The sequence below is a fragment of the Temnothorax americanus genome, unplaced genomic scaffold (genome assembly GCF_048541705.1).
Source record: "Temnothorax americanus isolate GAGA-0224 unplaced genomic scaffold, ASM4854170v1 Scaffold97, whole genome shotgun sequence".
Lineage (NCBI taxonomy): Eukaryota > Metazoa > Arthropoda > Insecta > Hymenoptera > Formicidae > Temnothorax > Temnothorax americanus.
Window position 1 is genome coordinate 186,648 of NW_027509820.1, and position 18,211 is coordinate 204,858.

The window sequence follows — 18,211 nt, forward strand, 5'->3', positions numbered from 1 at the left end:
TTTTGAAGCATTAATTTTTCATTCAGAAAATATAGAATAAAGCTCAAGAATACAAACTCACTAAATATTGTATATGTATAAGATATATTTAAAATTTTGTAAATAAAAGATCAGAATGCTTCAAAACATTCTCACACATTCATAAAAAATAATACCTGTGAGATATTGTAAACATTAAATTGTACCTACAAAATATAAAATTTTATAATCTGCTACTAGAGAGCAATAGAGAACAATACAATAAAATAAATAAGTAATCAATAAAAATATAATTAATTAATTTTTTATTTTTTCTTAAACAATTAAGTCAGTCTTGAGTACATAAAAAATAATTATCTTTGATTACATTAAAATAAAATAAAATCATCTTATTATTCGTTACACAAAGGAATAGAATAATTGCTCTTGCAAGTTAACAAACCAACTATATAATCTGAGTTACTTAACAAGAAGTTTACATAAAAAATATACTATTACTCCAAAAATAAAACGAAGGATGAGAAAATATAACTGCTAATAGACAAAAGCACAGTTTTTATATACTTGTTAAAAAAAATTAAATAGTCCTTAATTAATCCGTCTTTTTCATATAAAATGGCAGTTTACATTCCAATATAGTGGAATTTCAGTATGGAATTTCTTTCTAAATAGTGACTTACAGTTTATTGATATTGGTTTATGGTTTATCCAACTGGTAACTTAAAAGAACTGATCGCATATGCGAAATGTGAACAGCTTTTGTTTCAAATAAATCTTGTAAAATATGTTGTAATGGAGTAATTATTTTATCATGTAGGTGTATCTTTTTTTTTAAATAGATGAGAGAAGATTCGACAGTAAACGAAAATCAAAAAGTAATGCAGTATCTATAATCTTTTCATCCCACCGATTGTACAGACCCAATTTAAGTCATTTCAATCGTGTTCATTTTTCTTTGGTTGTTTGTAGAGAACCAGCGCAAAATTTTTTATTGAATTTGTGTTACATCACTTGACGGAAACTTTTTAACAATAGCACCTGAAAAAAATAATAAATCAGAGTTTTCATTTCAAGTATATTACTGTAAATGAGATTTAATAACTCATTCAAAATTTACATTGAATCGCTGTGAGAATGTTCGTGTCTTAAAGTTTTAATTTTATAGATCCTGAACCTGTATAACTGATAATTCTGGCAAGTGAATTAGAGAATATTCTAGCTAATAATTTGCCTACAGGTAATGTCTCCTCCGTTTTTCCAGTTGGCATAAAAAGAACAAAGTAGTCGATTTGAAACACGTATTTCTCTTAATTAATTACGAGATTATAAATGAAATTGAAAATGTCTAATACAGTAACAAATATAAATAAATAAATAAATAAATATATATATATATATAAATAATAATATAAATAAATAAATAAAAGAACATACCGTTGCAAAAAAATTATCACCGTCTTGTAGAAATTTTTCGAAAGTATGATGAAAGGCCTCTTCATCTTTGAGAGGTAGATTAGGCAAGTCTTTAGGTTTTGTGGGTACTAGACCGGGAGCCAGCGACAAAAAACGTGTATGATCGGCACCACGACGAAACTTTTTGGGACGATAGCCGGTGTCATGTGAAACACGAAAGTGCAAGTATGGCGGCCTGGAGGTGTCGCCTTTGCGCAGCGTAATTTTTTGAATGTGTTAAAAAAAACTGTGTTTTGGGGGAATAAGTACCAATTTAATTCTTGTTTTATATTATTTATTTGTGAGCAAAAGTACGCGGGCAGTATGCGCCATACCGATGCCGCGTCGCAAACAGTCCGCCATACTGATAAGAACATGTCGTTTTTTTAATGCGATGTTGAATTTCGTATACCAAGCTAATTTTTTGTGGAGAACTAAATTTTAATTGTTTATCAACGAATATGAACATGCCATACCGTTTCGGCGTCTCTGAGTACTCGCCATACTGACGCAAAGACGTCATTTTTTTCACTAGTCCATGTATCTTAGGCACCGCAAAATTTATTTTTAAATTGTTTATAATGTGTACAGTACAAATATATGTGTGCCATACCGGTTGGATGTCTCTCACGCGTAAAATTAAAGTGCAAAGTAGTAAAATTTTTACAAGTGGGCTGTATAATAAGCACCAGTGCCATACCGACTTTTTTGTAAATGTGTATATGTAAAAAATGTGACTGCAGAGTTTTAAATCGAAACGTTGTTGCAATGTCCGTTTATAACACAATTTACGTGATATAATTTTTATCTTTGTCTTTTAAATTACACTTTTTACGTATCATCAAAGACAGTTTGCATTTTGGAAACATTTCTTGCTTAACCTTTAGACCGCCGGCATTTGATGAGCTTTAATCCTCTTAGAAAGTCCTCAAATTGTTGTGCTTATATCTTATATATAACATATATAAGATACAAAGTTCCGATCACACGTAAAGCCTATATTTAGGCTTTTCGGCGGTCTAAAGGTTAAACGAAATAATGCTGCCATTGCTAGATTTACGTAAATAAAACACACTTTTTCTTTGTCTGTACCATTGTTTTCGTCCATGATTAACGTATAATTTCGGCTGCTTGTTATTTGTTACGGACTGAGAAGGTGGGAGTAAAAACAGAAAACTGTCATCCGGCACCGGTCGGCTTACGAATCTAGCAGTTGTTCTTCCGGCTTCAAAGTTACTCATAGACGTTAATCATGGACGAAAACAGTAGTACAGACGAAGAAAAAGTGTGTTTTATTTGTAAATCTAGCAATGGCAACATTACTTCGTTTAAGCAAGAAATATTTAAAAAATGCAAACTGTCTTTGATGATACGTAAAAAGTGCAATTTGAAAGACAAAGATAAAAATCTGCCAGATGAAATTGACGATCGCGTTGGCTATCACGTGACGTGTTATCGTTCTTTTAACGCCATTGGAAAGAAACACAAAGAACGTTTTAAAGAATTGCAAGCTTCTGAGCGTATCGAACATGAACATGCAGAGGCACAAGCTTCTGAGACTGTTGAAGGAGATGCTGAGAATAATGCGGCAACAGCACCAAAATCGGTTGAGATAGAAGCGTGTTCTTCGACAAACATAAAGAATGCAGCCAGTCCATCATCCATTTGCTCTCATGAGCAAATATTTGTCCACGATTCAAACGTTGAGTAAGTGTAACATGTACAAAGTATAAGTATACCAAACTATTATCATACATGAAAATACGTTTTTTTGTGTACACATGTTATTTTTATGGCACAAATTTTTAAATAAAAAAAAATGCAAAAGAAAATTTTATTTTCTTATTTTCCTATTATTTGGAAATGTGTCACATTAACTCTTAGATGGCAGTACCTACATTTTATACAATTAAAAAAAAGACCGTTGGAAAAACTATTAAAAAATGTTAATTAAAGTTTAAAATAATACTTAACACTGTTACTTTGACATTCACTCAATAATTACATAAATCAATATCACTGATTCATTAAATTTACAGAAACTTTGAGCTCTGACGAGGACATAGATGAAGATTCTGATGAAGAGAAAGAAATACTAGATGACAGTAAAATCAATGAAGCCACGGATTTAGATAAATTTGACTACAACGTAGAGTCAGATGCAGAAAGTGATGGAGACGAAACATCTAATGAGGATGATTAAAAGAACCTTTGTATTATATACTGAATACTGTATTTTATTTTTTTAAATAAAACATTCTTGATTAGTCTTGCAAACTTGCAAATTTACTTACTTTACTTTTTCATCAATATCAAGAGACACGGTAGTGTCTCGCGCCAAGTATACGCGGAGCGAGACCGACCGTGACTCATTTACGCGAACGCATAACATATTACACTGGTCGACAAAAAATGACTTCTGATTCAAGCATCGGAATAGGCTTATCTTAAAGATTTTTCACCGCTGAACACGAATCTGGCCTCGAAAATTGCCCATCACGTCGAGATTTTGAGGAAAACGGACTCAAAGGCTCAAAAAACCCTGTTTTTGTCCGTTTTTTATGACATGTAGAAAGTGAAGCTAAGATGCTAGAAGTCTCTAACTAGGCTTAAATTGAAGTTTGAACCTTCAGCTAAAAGAATCAAATCGAAAAGACCCTGAATCAATCATAAATTTTCATGTAGCATAACTTTTTCAAGTGCGCGCGCATTCTACTTGCACTTACATAGCCGTGCACAGTGGCACACTTACTTATGAATTTTAGTTTTGCTATTTACTGTTTTTGTGGTCGCTGATTACGAATTTAATGTCGAAATTTAAAAATTCAAAATGGCGGATTTAAAATAACGGACATAAAATTTTTAATATATTTAAAATGGCGGACATAAAATTTTAAATATCTTTAAACGTACGTATTCCGATGCTTAAATTATTTTGCGTGTCGACCTTTGTTATCGAACGATTTTCTAACGCTTACCAATTTTATTATGAAACTAGTACAAAAAAATTTTTTGTTCAGTATGGCACCACTTTAGGTACTCACTATCAGTATGGTGGTGCACTACTTGTCACGTTTTAGCGTAATCTTTATAAAAATAAACCGTTATACTAATGCCTAAGATACATGCACTAGTGAAAAAAATGACGTTTTTGCGTCAGTATGGCGAGTATGGTATGGCATGTTCATATTCGTTGATAAACAATTAAAATTTAGTTCTCCACAAAAAATTAGCTTGGTATACGAAATTCAACATCGCATTAAAAAAACGACATGTTCTTATCAGTATGGCGGATTGTTTGCGACGCGGCATCGGTATGGCGCATACTGCCCGCGTACTTTTGCTCACAAATAAATAATATAAAACAAGAATTAAATTGGTACTTATTCCCCCAAAACACAGTTTTTTTTTAACATATTCAAAAAATTACGCTGCGCAAAGGCGACACCTCCAGGCCGCCATACTTGCACTTTCGTGTTTCACATGACACCGGCTATCGTCCCAAAAAGTTTCGTCGTGGTGCCGATCATACACGTTTTTTGTCACTGGCTCCCGGTCTATACTGGCTCCTCAGGTAACAGTTTCTTATATACTCGTGTAAGACACATGTTAACGTGATCTAATTTTCCATTTACTGTTTCAATTAACTTTATTAAAACTTTTAGTAATATTTCACATTTGTTACTTATCAATAAATATTTTTTAGATAAAATTCTTTAATAAATATTTTAGTAAATATTTTGTAGATAATAATTGTATATAAAAAAATTACATTTAAAATATAGTATATGCATACACAAAAATAAATGACTGACCATTTTTTGTTGATATAAATGTTTGAGACAATAATGTTTTTGCATGTAAAATTTTTTCAACAGTATCAGAAACAGTGTCAGGAAGAGTTCCAACATCCGTAGATAAAGTAGTTGTATCATTATTTGAATCTAAATAAAAAAACTAAATGAGATATGTCCAATCCTAATACTCAAGAATTAATGAATTAAAATGTACCTACCATTCTCAAGCAATGTATTTGTCGTTGATACACTTTTAAAAGATCACTCAGATCTCTCACTTGCAAAAAGTGAATTATTAGAAGATGAAGTACTAGGTAATGCTGCATTGTTTGTAGCAGCACAAAAATCTATTGCGCTATCAACTTCTACAATTCAATGTGTCAAAGAATTAGATAGTAATCTAATCAGATATTTAACATTGTGTAAATATAGGTTTGAAGTTTGAATTAAGACTAATCTATTACTGATTTATAAAGCACAATAAGATTGACAATTATTAATATCCTTACCATTTTCAGGTGACAGATTTGCAGTATAAGTAGGTGGTTTTACAGATTTAACAACTGCATTCTTTGATGAGTGTTTTAAAGAAAAAACGCTTGTTTCATGTTGGAAACCAGAGATACTTTTTTTCTGTTTAAGTCTTAACTGTCTCTTTTTTTAATTTTTTGTGCGTTTGATATATCATCCTCATCAGAATACGTGTCAGAATGTTTGTCAGAATGCGTGATTTTCTTTCTTATTATTATTCGTGAAGGTTCGTCAAATGACTCCTCTGATGAATCATGTAAACATTTAGTTTTACGTTTCTTTCTATACCCTTCCAAATCAGTCTCTCCTGCTGCAGTATCAAGAGCACTAGTATCTTCGGCTAATTTACATGCCTTACGGGCTTTGCGATATGTATCTGAAAAGACAGGACGAATATTATTTCATGAGTTTATCCTGTTGAAATATTATTGTTCTGTTTTCAAAAGTATGATCACAAAAGCAGTGTAAATAGTTCCCATCGAATCGACGTCTAATCAACGTCGAAATCATGATTTCTCGCTGGGAGGCCGCAGTTCGGCAAAACGCAAGACACACGCACAGTCTACATGTCAATCTAACCTCTCTGTGTATAGAGGTTAAATTGACATGTAGACTGTGCGTGTGTCTTGCGTTTTGCAAACTGCGGCCTATTTTAACCTTAAAAACATCACTTTTCTACAGCCAAAAATCCGTACAATGTTGCATGATTTATGGTTGCGTTACAATAATATTTATTGTATAAGTGTTAAATAAATTAAACTTGCTGGTTTCATGATAATAGGCTTCAGAGAGCTGCAAAGATTACGTCGAGACTGCACTTATTAAATAAAGAAACTTTTCCTCTGCTCTGAACGCTTCACGCTTCACTTATATATACGCTTTCACTCGATCTGCGTCTGCGATGACTGTGCGATCAAGACGCGCCACTTCACTCTTCAGAGTTGTTAAGAAAACGTTAAAACAATAATGCGTACGAAACGCACACTCGGCACACTGCGCATGTGCACTATATATATATCTCATGCAAGTCATGTTCTTATCATGATAGTATCACTTTCATTAAAAATAACATTTTACATCCATATACCATTATATTTAAGTTCTAACATATAATTATGAATATCGGAAATAATCTAACATCAAATTATCACGATTTATTTCCGACAGTATCTATAAATTTCAAAATCATAATTTAATCAATTTTCCGTCATGATCAAAATATGACTTTTGATAGTCATTATGACATCATTTTGGCGTCATCTTGACTATTCTCTCTCTCTCTCTCTCTCTCTCTCTCTCTCTCTCTCTCTTTCTGCTTCCATGTCTCTTCCTGCTCTCATGCCTCAAGGGACTGCTTCATACGTCACCCAACTGCTGCACTAAATTTCGCGACGTAATTTAATTAGACAAAACGATGTGTGCGTTGCGAGATAATTTATCGCCGTTTGCATCTCTTTCCTGCAATAGTGGTCTAACTTTTGAGAAACTGTCCTCCAATTTACCCTCGCGATCCCCGCTATTTATCTTCACATTAAACAACTATCTTGCTGTGTGCAAGCCTCGCCTATTAGACAGCGAATTGTGTTTATTCTGGTTGAAATGGGAGGGAAAAGAAAGTGCGCGACAAGAGTAGCCGCTCAAAGAGGACCTTTGAGTTTCTTCGCAAGTTTCTTCGCAAAAAAGTATTTGATGTTGTCGAAGATGCCACCCAGTAGATCGCGGTTGCCGCAGGACGTCTGTTGTCCTGTGCTCAGAAGATATACCTTTATTTACAGAACGTTGCACGAGTAACAGCTGCTAATTGTATCTCAAATAACACTCCAACAGGCAAAGAGACGTGTTAGTACGGAAATTCTAATAGGTGTGAATAAATATATGTAAGAAAGACCATTAATGCTGTTAATTGTTAATATGCTGTGCGTAGTACTCTGAACGCTTTTTTAACAGTGTTTTATTTTTCGTCTCTTATTTAGATTGATTTTGCGTATTTTGTGACAGATGTAGCATCATGTTTTAAATATTCACGTACTCTTAACTCTAAATATATTATAGTTAATTATATTATAAATACTTATTTACAGCAAATTTATTTACTATATTAAACCTGATTGTTTTCTTTTCGCTTGTCACCGCGTGATCCCGATTCTTTGAAGCTACAGGCCATGCACCCTGTCTCTGTACGGTCAGTGAACAGTTACCGAGTGTAATCTTGTTACAAAGGGCTGTCCTACATCGTGTGTAATTTAATTCCTGGCTTACACGGTGCGAAAGCAAGGCGTAAGGCGTGACGCCACAGAGGAATATTAATATATAAGAATACACGTATTACGTTACGTGCCTCAGCGACGGTATCGATATGAAAATTCAATCAAATAATAAGCGAACATGCGTATAACGATAATCCGGATGGAAATAAAAAAAGATTTATTCTTGATCCGCCAGCGAATATTTAATCGAAGCAAAAAAAAGAGAATGATATTGGATTATAGCTTTTTTATTCGATTGGAATAATTTATTTTTGTAATAACAATTAATTCTGGTTTATATATATATATATATATACATATATATATATATAAATGAATTAATTGGCGCATTGTTAGTCGTTATAGAGTAACTTTGTTTCGCATCTCGTACACACCATTATCGCAAGGATATTATTCTTTGTGAAGAATATTTTTCTCCGCTGCGCTAACAAGAAATTCGCATTCACAGTCTCAATTAACTTGTCACTCAGCACGTTAACGATAAAAAAGCATTTATTAAGCCTGGCATAATAAAATATGAAATTAAATATGCAAGGGTGAGGTTGAAATCTTTTTTATAAATTTAATTATATAATATTGAATTTATATATAATATTGAGAATATGTCAAGCATTATCCGAACACTGTAAAATTTCAATAAATTTATGAAGAAGATTATAAATGGAGTTATAAAAATGAATAAGAAATGACATACAAAATACATCAATAGTCGGACACTTTTTTTAGTTCCGTTTAAATGGCCGCATTAAACTCGGAACTTCTTTATAAACTTCGGTCCCAGGACGTTTTACCCGACTGTTAATAATTTATACACGCCGGAATGCTGGAGCATACCGTAAGCGCTGGCAATCCGAGTATGAAGATCGCGTAGTGTAGCTATCGCGAGAGCGCTGCGATGAAATCTCGCAATCATCTGCTTCTCTGGCGGACTAACGGAGTGCAACTCAATCGCAAGGACTGTCGCCTGTTCGCGTGTAATTTAGTTCGCGACATGCTTCACGAGTGAGAGAGCAACATGGACTCATGGCGTTTCCCCGAAGCCGAGCACACATCAGCCAGAGTCAGTTAAGGTGAATGTCGTTGTCGAAGACCTATAGTCAAAAGATACACAACGTACGACGAGGCCGGCGGCGCTGCCTCTCTAGTGAATCCCGATGTGCACGGTCACGATTCCACGTTGCTGCGGTATGTACCGGGTGGATATTGATCTGGCCGAAGTACGGCCCGGGTTTTGTGTCTCGTTCCCCTCGCGCGATCGTATACATGTCCGTACGCGATTCGTACACTGACAAGAGATTCCCGGTTTCCTCTTTATCAGGAGCTCCTGCCAAGCTACCAGCTATTCAGCCAACATCTGCCTGCTTGCCTGCCTGCTTGCCTGTCTGCCTACCTGTTTGGACCTCCGACTACTGTTTTCGGCCAGTTCGGAGTTTCTGATCAGAAAACGTTCAGTTGCTTTCATATGAGCCGTAGTTAATGTGATTCTCACAATCATAAGAGGACGTTTTCAAACAGATCGTAAATTTTCTGGGTCGGTTTTCTGCCACTATCAATCTTTTTAAATAAAATTGCATAATTATTCTTTGCGTATTTTGTATTAACAAATTTTTTCGTGTACAAATAATATATATTTTTTTTAATTTTGATTATAATTGATGATTTAAAAAATTATATGATACTTTGTTGCATTATACAAAATAAAAACGTTTTGATGAGTACAAATGTTATGGAAATGCTTCTGTTAAAATTCAAGAATCTATAATAGCGTCTCTCTATGTGACGCAATTGTTCTTGCGATTACACTGACAAGTTTGTTTCTAATCTCCTGATTAAACGTCATTCGTGTCGACAATATTTTTCTTGCACCTCGCATTACTGATGCCTTTGCGTGAGCAAATTGAACGTTGCGGGTCGCTTCATCATCGAGTGTCAGGGAAGACAGAGCTTACGGAATATTCACGATGCGCACATTACAGTTTGCCGTAGGTAATCATGTGACGCAACTGCTCTAGCGTGCACCTGACACCATCGCAAATTTATAGCTACCGCTTTTTGCGCGATTATTCAGAAGTAGGCCTTTCATTCAGAGCGAATTTGCAATGGAAAATTGTGGGCCACTATATGCCAAAGTTAATCTCCAGAATAGTAACGAGAGATTTCAACGAAACGTGTTCACCGCTAGAAAATAAAAGCGCAAGATATAGTTGTATATATATCGTCGTAAAAAGTAGACTGATGAAATAATGAAAGTAATACGAATAACGAAATTTGCGAGAAATTTACCTTGATAAAGAGTTTGGTGAATTTGATTATATATTTTTTATGCCGTCGATTTCGCTGCTCGGCTTGATTTTAAGTTTGGCAGAGTGAAGTTTATAGCGGCAACACATAGATTTAATAACATGTTTTATATAGCAACGCTCGCAAATATAAAACCGTCACTATAATACATTTACCTACAAGTTAGCCAGATAATACGTTAGATAGTGTAAATATTAAAAGAAAAGATTAATATATTTGAACACGTTACACAACATTCACCGTTTAATATAAAAATTATAAACAAAAATTTATCAGAATTTCGCGTAAGATTATTGCGACATTAATTACGTATTTATAATAATTAATTATTACATATGTTTATAATAATGTGTCTGAAACATGCTTTGTTGTATAATTAATTAGACGAGTAATCATGCACGTGAAGAGGGAAGTACAGTCGCTTTCTTAAGTGATGAAACGTGCCGCTGAATCATTCACGCTCGTCGCCGACAATTATTTTAATTAACGATGCAACTTTCAGATCCGCAGAAAAAGCGGAATATATACCGAGGGCGCGTTTACGATCTCCGCGATATTTATTGGGGAAACTTTAGGGGAGAAAAGGAGAAATAGAATAAGGAGTAACGCGCGAGCTGAGGGTCAAGCCGGCATACGACGGGAGAATATTGAAACGAGTTTCGTGGCCATAAATCGTCTTGTCCAGCCGTTTGCATGCAGTTACTCCACTTAGCAGAAATTAAGCAGGAGATGGAGATTTCCGAGAGCTCTTCTCGGCCTCGAAACTTCTATTAATTTCTCAAGAGTCACCGCAAGAGCTAAAAAAAAAACGACGATTCGAAGGAGACCGTCTTGTGGCAAATTATATTTTATCTGTATTCCAGATTACGATTGAGAAGGAACAATTAAGAACAAATTATCAATTGACGTCTCACTATCTATATGTGAAGAGGATACGTGTTTATGTTGAGAATTAAGTGAACATCTCCGGACATATATTGGGCAATCCAAATAATCATTTCATGCAGTAATAAAACTGAACTGCAGACCGTTCCATCAACTCTTTCGCTCGCATAACATCCTCGGAGATTGATGATGTAAATGCAAGATCTGTTGCGACACCAGTATAATTATTCCAATTAACTCTTCCCTGGAAACTCATCAGGGCTCGATAACGTGCGGAACGTGCGGAACTTAAAGAGACGTCAGTCAATCAGCTGCGGCAAACATTAACAATATTTTCGCTCTTCCGATTAATTCGTTCATTCTAATACGTGCATTCAGCTTCGCTCTTCACCGTTCATCTCCCTTCCGACTTCTCATCATGTCGTCTCTTTCGTTCTTCTTGTCAGATAATAGCACCCGTGCTAGAAGACGCACGTCGACGTCCCTCGCAATTACACGCAGCCGTCGTAATTAACTCCTTATCTGTCAGCGCACATATAACGCCGCTGAAATTAAATGCAATGCAATGGAGCAGATGATTAATCTGTACTTAAATCAAGGTAAATCTAACGTGCTGTTGAGCAGAAAGTTATTTATCGTTTTGTATAAAACTTTTTATAAATCTTGAATTTACCAATTTCAATTAATATATGATTGAAAAAAATCGGATTGGAGCTACTCGTTCTGAATTTAATTCTTTACAGATCTTGAGAGATTTTAAAACACAGATATATGCAATGATTAATTGCTTTGCTGTCTTGCTTTCTTCGTCGAAACAAATATCCCCTTTATGCCGCGTTCCTGCTTTATATTGTAAAAGTATAATTCTCTCATATCCGCCCGAGTCTTGGAGCGGGATTAAGTCGACGTTTGTCGGCCCGATTGTACCTTAAACGCAACTTATTATGCACTCGCGATAATTAATGTCGCCGACGTGACAGCCTAATTAATCGTTCATCGCTCGAAAAGGATCGGCAGAACAAAGGAATTGTGCACTTAACGTTCTGTCTGTTTCTGCGATAGCGGAGCAATTAGGTGCATGGAAGAGTGTTCAAGCGCTTTATACGCGTACAAAAGCACCCCGCGATATAATATAATTTGTATTGCAATTTTTTTGTTTTTGCTATTAGAGATTAAAAGATCTTAAAATTTAGAACGAGCCTTAAAGACCTATTTAATCTTTCAAAGCAAGAAAAAGAATTCTATTCCTCGCGGTTCCCTACTTTCTCTCAATTTCTTGAAAGACTTATAAACAGCTGTAGCTAACAAAATAGCTAATTAGGATTCTACATTAACAAAAAAAAATCGAATAAATTGCACCTTAGAATTATCTGTGCGAAAGTTTCCATGCTCTCGTGGTTTGTTCGCATAATTGAAATATGTCATTTCGAAACTGTCCTAAAGGTATCCTCTCTCATTAAAGGCCGCATGTCGAGTGTACAGGGGCAATGAATAAGGATGAGTAGATCCAAGCGGAATATCGAGCAGAGTTACTGAGACGGATGTACGCGAAACCGCATAGACGCGCATGCACAAGACTCGAATTATACCGAATAGGACTTGTCTTTTGCTTTTGTGCATATCAATTGACATTATGCGCCAAATTACGGTCGAGTTAAACTCAACTGAACCCTTATTGCATTAGTTTCTACAATAAAAATTAAATATCACTCAAAAATAAGTGAAATTTAGTGAATCGTGATTCCCTATAGCTTTAGAGTGAGATTGTATCACTCCGATAGAGTAACCGCTCTAAAAATTTGAATGAAAAATTTACCCTCATTTTATGAGTGCCCGAATGTACTTGTAAATTAGAGTGACAACTTTCTTTTTGAAATGACGATTGCAACCACTCCAACATATTAATGGTGAAGCCACTCTATGAAATTTAGAGAGTAAACATTGCCGCGATGGGAAAGCCTTGCGAGTTATTCATAGCGTGGTATTCTTGTTCCCGTATACCCAGGAGATATCGATTCGGGGGAGTCTTTCAGAATTCAATTTACATCAAAACAAATAAGTTTCAATTTCTGTCCCCCTTCGCGAGCTATACGTTCCCGAATTACACCGCAGTGATAAGCATTCTAATTTAAGTGGAATCTATTGCGGTAAAATTACTGGATAATAGTATACGGAGGCAGGCAGACAGGTTTCTCGTTACACGGACAGAGAATTCGGTTACGTGACGTGACGTTGCACGCGAGAGGCACATTGCGCGACTGTCGGCAAAATATAATACGGATTCCGTTTCTGAAACTGCCAGCTGCATTGATCTCGACGCTGACGTAAGCGCGGCGCGCGGTCTCGCTGTCGTAAACGCGATGTCGAAAGTGAAACGTGCAATATCGCGCGCGCGCCCGTTTACATGGTCTACTACTACTATGCCCTGCTATGCATCGAAACGGGAAACAAGGCGCGCGCGTAGCGTCTGTGTGACGAACACGCGTGGACTTCGAAACGCACGAATCGATTATGCCAATTATGCCCGCGTTACGCATCATTATCACTCCGCCGCGCGTAACTCGCGACCGATTCCAGATTCCCAGCATCCTAATTCGCCCGGTAATGCCCGGGGGGCCCGATATGCGAATACTTCGCGCGTTATTACGGCATATGTGTAATACGGTGCGTGCAAAGTGCTGTCGAAGAATTTTAGCCGTCTGTTTCAATTAAATCCAACGGATGAGACCGCGCGTGAAAACGCGCGAATGACAATTCGGCCGTCGCGTCGCGCGGAAAAATTCCGCTAAAAATGACTCTAATTCGACCCGCGGCTCTCGTATTTTTCCAATTCCCCGCGGGAGTAATTTGCTTCCTCGACTTTTTCAAGCACCCTCATTTGGCTGCCGAATGAAACCCGTTTTAATTATTAAGACTTCTGTCACACTACACGGCCTCTCGCTTGTATATTTATCCACGTTGTGTCCTTTAACGCGTGTCTCGCGTTTTTCCAGAATTAATTGGCGTCTGCATAAAAATTGCGCGATCCCTCGAAACGAAACTTCGTTCTTTTTTTCTGATGGTCTCTCTCTCTCTCTCTTTTTTGAAGCACGTGGACAATGCGCGTCAGGGGTTAATCGTGCAAAGCCGTCGGAAAAATAATCTGTACATACGCGCGCGTATGCCTGGCGCGCCTCGTGAATTCTCACGTCGCGCGTTGCCGTCGCTTCCGCGCCCCACACACTTTGAATCTTAATGGCTCGATTTGTATTCACAACGAGGGGATGAATTTTTCATCGCTACGAGAGACGTAAGGGGGTATCGTTCCCCGTCGCTCTCTCTCTTTCTCTGTCTCGTCGGACGCCCGCACTCGAAAATGACCAATGACGACGTGACCGGTATTGTGTTACGTCGCGCGTTTGGTGTACGAGTATGCATATCGGACCGGTGCGCTTTGGGTTTTAACGGGAAAACGACGCTGAAAAGTCGACCTGCAGTTTGGCTACACGAGTCAGAAAATAGTGATATATTTAAGGAAAAGTGGGTCAAATTGAAATTACGCAGCGCAACAACGATCGCGATGAGTACGTAAAACTATTGTATAACGAGAAATGTACCAGCGAAATGTTAAAATTAAATCAATTAAATGCTCTATGTTTTTAACGTGGGTAATGAACCGTAGAGAGACATATCGAGTTTTGTAATTTTTAAAATATTTTAGGAAATTTAATTATTTATTTATATAGTAAAAATAGATGTCGCTCTATAGTATAAGAGATAAATACTGCAAAGTCCAAGTTTTTATTAGCGAAATTTATCGTAAATGCAGATAAATGCATTGTTAATAAAGTGCAGACCAGATTGTACTTTCGATCAATTAAATAAAACTGTGCAAAATAGGTTTTACGCATCAATAATTAATATTGTTTCGAGCATGCCAATATTTATGAATCTATATATAGCGATATCGATCAATCGGCTCTCTGTCGCTAATTAGTTTTATTGGCGCCAGTCGCCAATATTAAACATATAGATAATTTTATTTGTTATTTCAAAGAGTTACACAATATTGGAATGAATTTTGCGAGTTTAGTTTATTGTGTCGCAAGTTTAAATAAAAATTGTATTTTTTGACAGCATTCAATGTGTCAATTAAGTATCCAGTGTACAGTGTTTTGTAATGTATAGGTTAATATACGGTTTTTTCTGACAACTTTTCCGCCCGTATCATCAATCTACGAGAATGTTGCTGAATTAATCTGTTGCTAAAAGAATCTGAATTAATTGTAATCGATAACTTTGATTTAATATGCTGGAAAATAGATAATGCAATATTTAAAAAACATTTTAGAAAAACTAATTTTAATTACATTGTTCAAAATAAATTCAACTTACACATAAGAGGATATTTTGAAATAATTACACATGTGAAATAGAGAAAGCATAATTTAAATTGCCCACAGATATGGAAATTTATGAAATGCGGACAAACACAAATTAATTTATTCTTTTATATTGCATATTTCAACGTCTATGCACTTTCGACATCTGGATACTTTTTACTGCGATATGTACATACGCTAGAGGGTAAATTAATTATTCTTTTAAATTTTATTTTGACAGATATCATTTTAGCGAAAATTTGCACGAGAAGAATTACACGCGGTATTATATTAATGCAATATCACAGAAATTATGTGTATTACGTACAGATACAGATAGAATATATACATTGGTAATATTTCAGCGGCAGTACTAAACCGCAACGTTTAATCGCCGCAATTTGATAATGCGGATGTCCGCAAAACATTAACAATAATTGGATATATTACGAGTTTCACGGGGAAATTCTTCCTAATTTAACTCCCTCCTAATTTCTTAATTCTTATAATAATTTTTCCCAATTCTTCCGATGTTGCGCAAGATTCATAATCGCAGTTTAGCGATTTGTCATGGGTGAAATCGCGAGTTAACTTGCACAATTAAGATCGATTCAAGTCGATCGGAAACTTCCAATCCGCACCGCGTTTAGTAGAATTTAATACCTCTTTTAAGCTAGCAGGACCAAATGGGCAGAATCAAACCGGACCTATCGGAATATTTAGTACTTTTTTTGTACTAATTTGTACCATACAAATAAACTTAATATATTCATCTCTTCTTCTTCAAACAGCCCCTAATAGAACTCAGTCCTCTTAGTCTCAAGAGTAAAGTACTCTTTCTAATCAGCAGAATCAATCGCTACTTGTAGACTTTATTCAGTATAATTTGTACTACGAAAATATAACGTTTCAGATTTTGTACCCCAGCCGTTAACTAAAAAATTACCCCCGATACCTAACAGTCTCAAGAGTAAAGTACTCTTTCTCATCAGCAGAATCAATCGCTAGTTGTAGACTCGATTCAGGATAATTTGTACCGCAAAAATATAAAGTTTCAGATTTTGTACCCCAGCCGTTTGATAAAAAACTACCCTTGATACCTAACAGTCTCAAGAGTAAAGTACTCTTTCTCATGAGCAGAATCAATCGCTAGTTGTAGACTCGATTCAGGATAATTTGTACTGCAAAAATATATGGTTTCAGATTTTGTTCCCCAGCCGTTTGATAAAAAAACTACCCTTGATCTCTGACAGTCTCAAAAGTATCGTACTTTTTCTTATCAGCAGAATCAATCACTACTCGTAGAATCGATTCAGGATAATTTGTACCGCGAAAATATAAAGTTTCAGATTTTGTACCCCAGCCGTTTGTCGAAAAACTATCTTCGATTCCTAACAGTCTCAAGAGTATAGTACCTTTGGTCGCGAACAAAATTAATCTGTTTAGATAGTTGTAAAATAGAGCGAGATAGAAGAAGTTAGCAACAGCGCTCGGGTAGCGACAAAAGCCAGGGGAGCGCGGCGAGGAAGGTTAGGCCGATCGTGTTTTGTTGATTCCGGTCCGTGCTTGCGGCGAAGAAAGCGCGCGAGGCAGATTGTCGCAACATTCGGTAGCGAAAGCATCGTTTCGGGAATCGCTGAATTCCTCGGTCCGCATAATCTTGTATTTCCGGTGTATAAGGGATATATTTCGGAACGGTTGTACGCAAACGTTAAACCGTGCGTGCGTGCGTTATATACAGAAGATAAGAAAAGGACAAATTACATTCCCGAGGAGATAAAGCTAAGGAAGCAGTACGACGTATTCACAGCTAAGGACGAGACGACGTTTGCCCTTTCGATGATTGCGAGGCCACATCCCAGATTGTCTGCCCGGCGAATTAGCTGTTTGCACCAATGCTAAGTACATCTGTTTATTTCCGATCAAATATTCGGATAAGCGTGTCTCACGCCTCGTTAATGCCTTTCCGACAAGCTTCGGATAAGTCGGTCATACGGCTGCTATACGAATTACTTTCAATAGTGCGGATTAAGCCTCGTCTACAATAGACGCACAGGCTATGTCGTATGTCGCATGAGAATGTCGCAAAAGTACTGTTTCCGGACGCAAGGCTGTCGCAGTCGCAAGAGCCCTTGTCGCACGGAGTTGAGCCAACTTCAACTTTCTGCGACTGCGACAAGCGTGTCGCATGAGATCGGCCAATTACAGCACAGTACGTTGACGCTAAAAGTGTTTTGACGATTTTATTAATTGCTAGCTAATCTTGCTGTATTTTTTTATTTTTGTTGGTTTTAATCACCATTAAAAATGAATAAAATATAATTTGAGGAGCATCTCATTAATAGAGAGATAATAATAGCCTTTGTCCGGTCAAACCCCCTATTGTGGCAGAAGCGTGTGAAAATTGACAAGAAGAACAAGGACACAATCAGTTAAGCATTTTCGCAGATTGGCTCCCTATTATCAGAGCCACTGACAGGTGAGGAAATATTTGTTAAAAATCATATATTGCTAGTCCCTACTCTTCTATCCTAGTGTGATTGACTATTGTCTATTGACTATTGACTATTAGTGAGGTTATGTATGTGCTAGTAGTGCTCGACCATCTCATGATTAATATGCATGTTACATAGGTGAT

At 36.3% G+C, this 18,211-nt stretch overlaps 1 protein-coding gene across 1 annotated transcript; it reads right to left on the reverse strand.

The window, feature by feature from the left end:
- Positions 1–312: 312 nt before the first annotated feature.
- LOC143908491 (uncharacterized) lies at positions 313–1,794 on the reverse strand. The gene is made up of 3 exons (XM_077426175.1): positions 1,767–1,794; positions 1,414–1,655; positions 313–1,017 (listed from the first exon to the last, which is right to left on the reverse strand). The coding sequence occupies exons 1-3, from the start codon at positions 1,792–1,794 to the stop codon at positions 982–984; spliced, it is 306 nt and encodes a 101-aa protein (XP_077282301.1). The 3' UTR covers positions 313–981.
- Between the last annotated feature and the right edge of the window lie 16,417 nt (positions 1,795–18,211).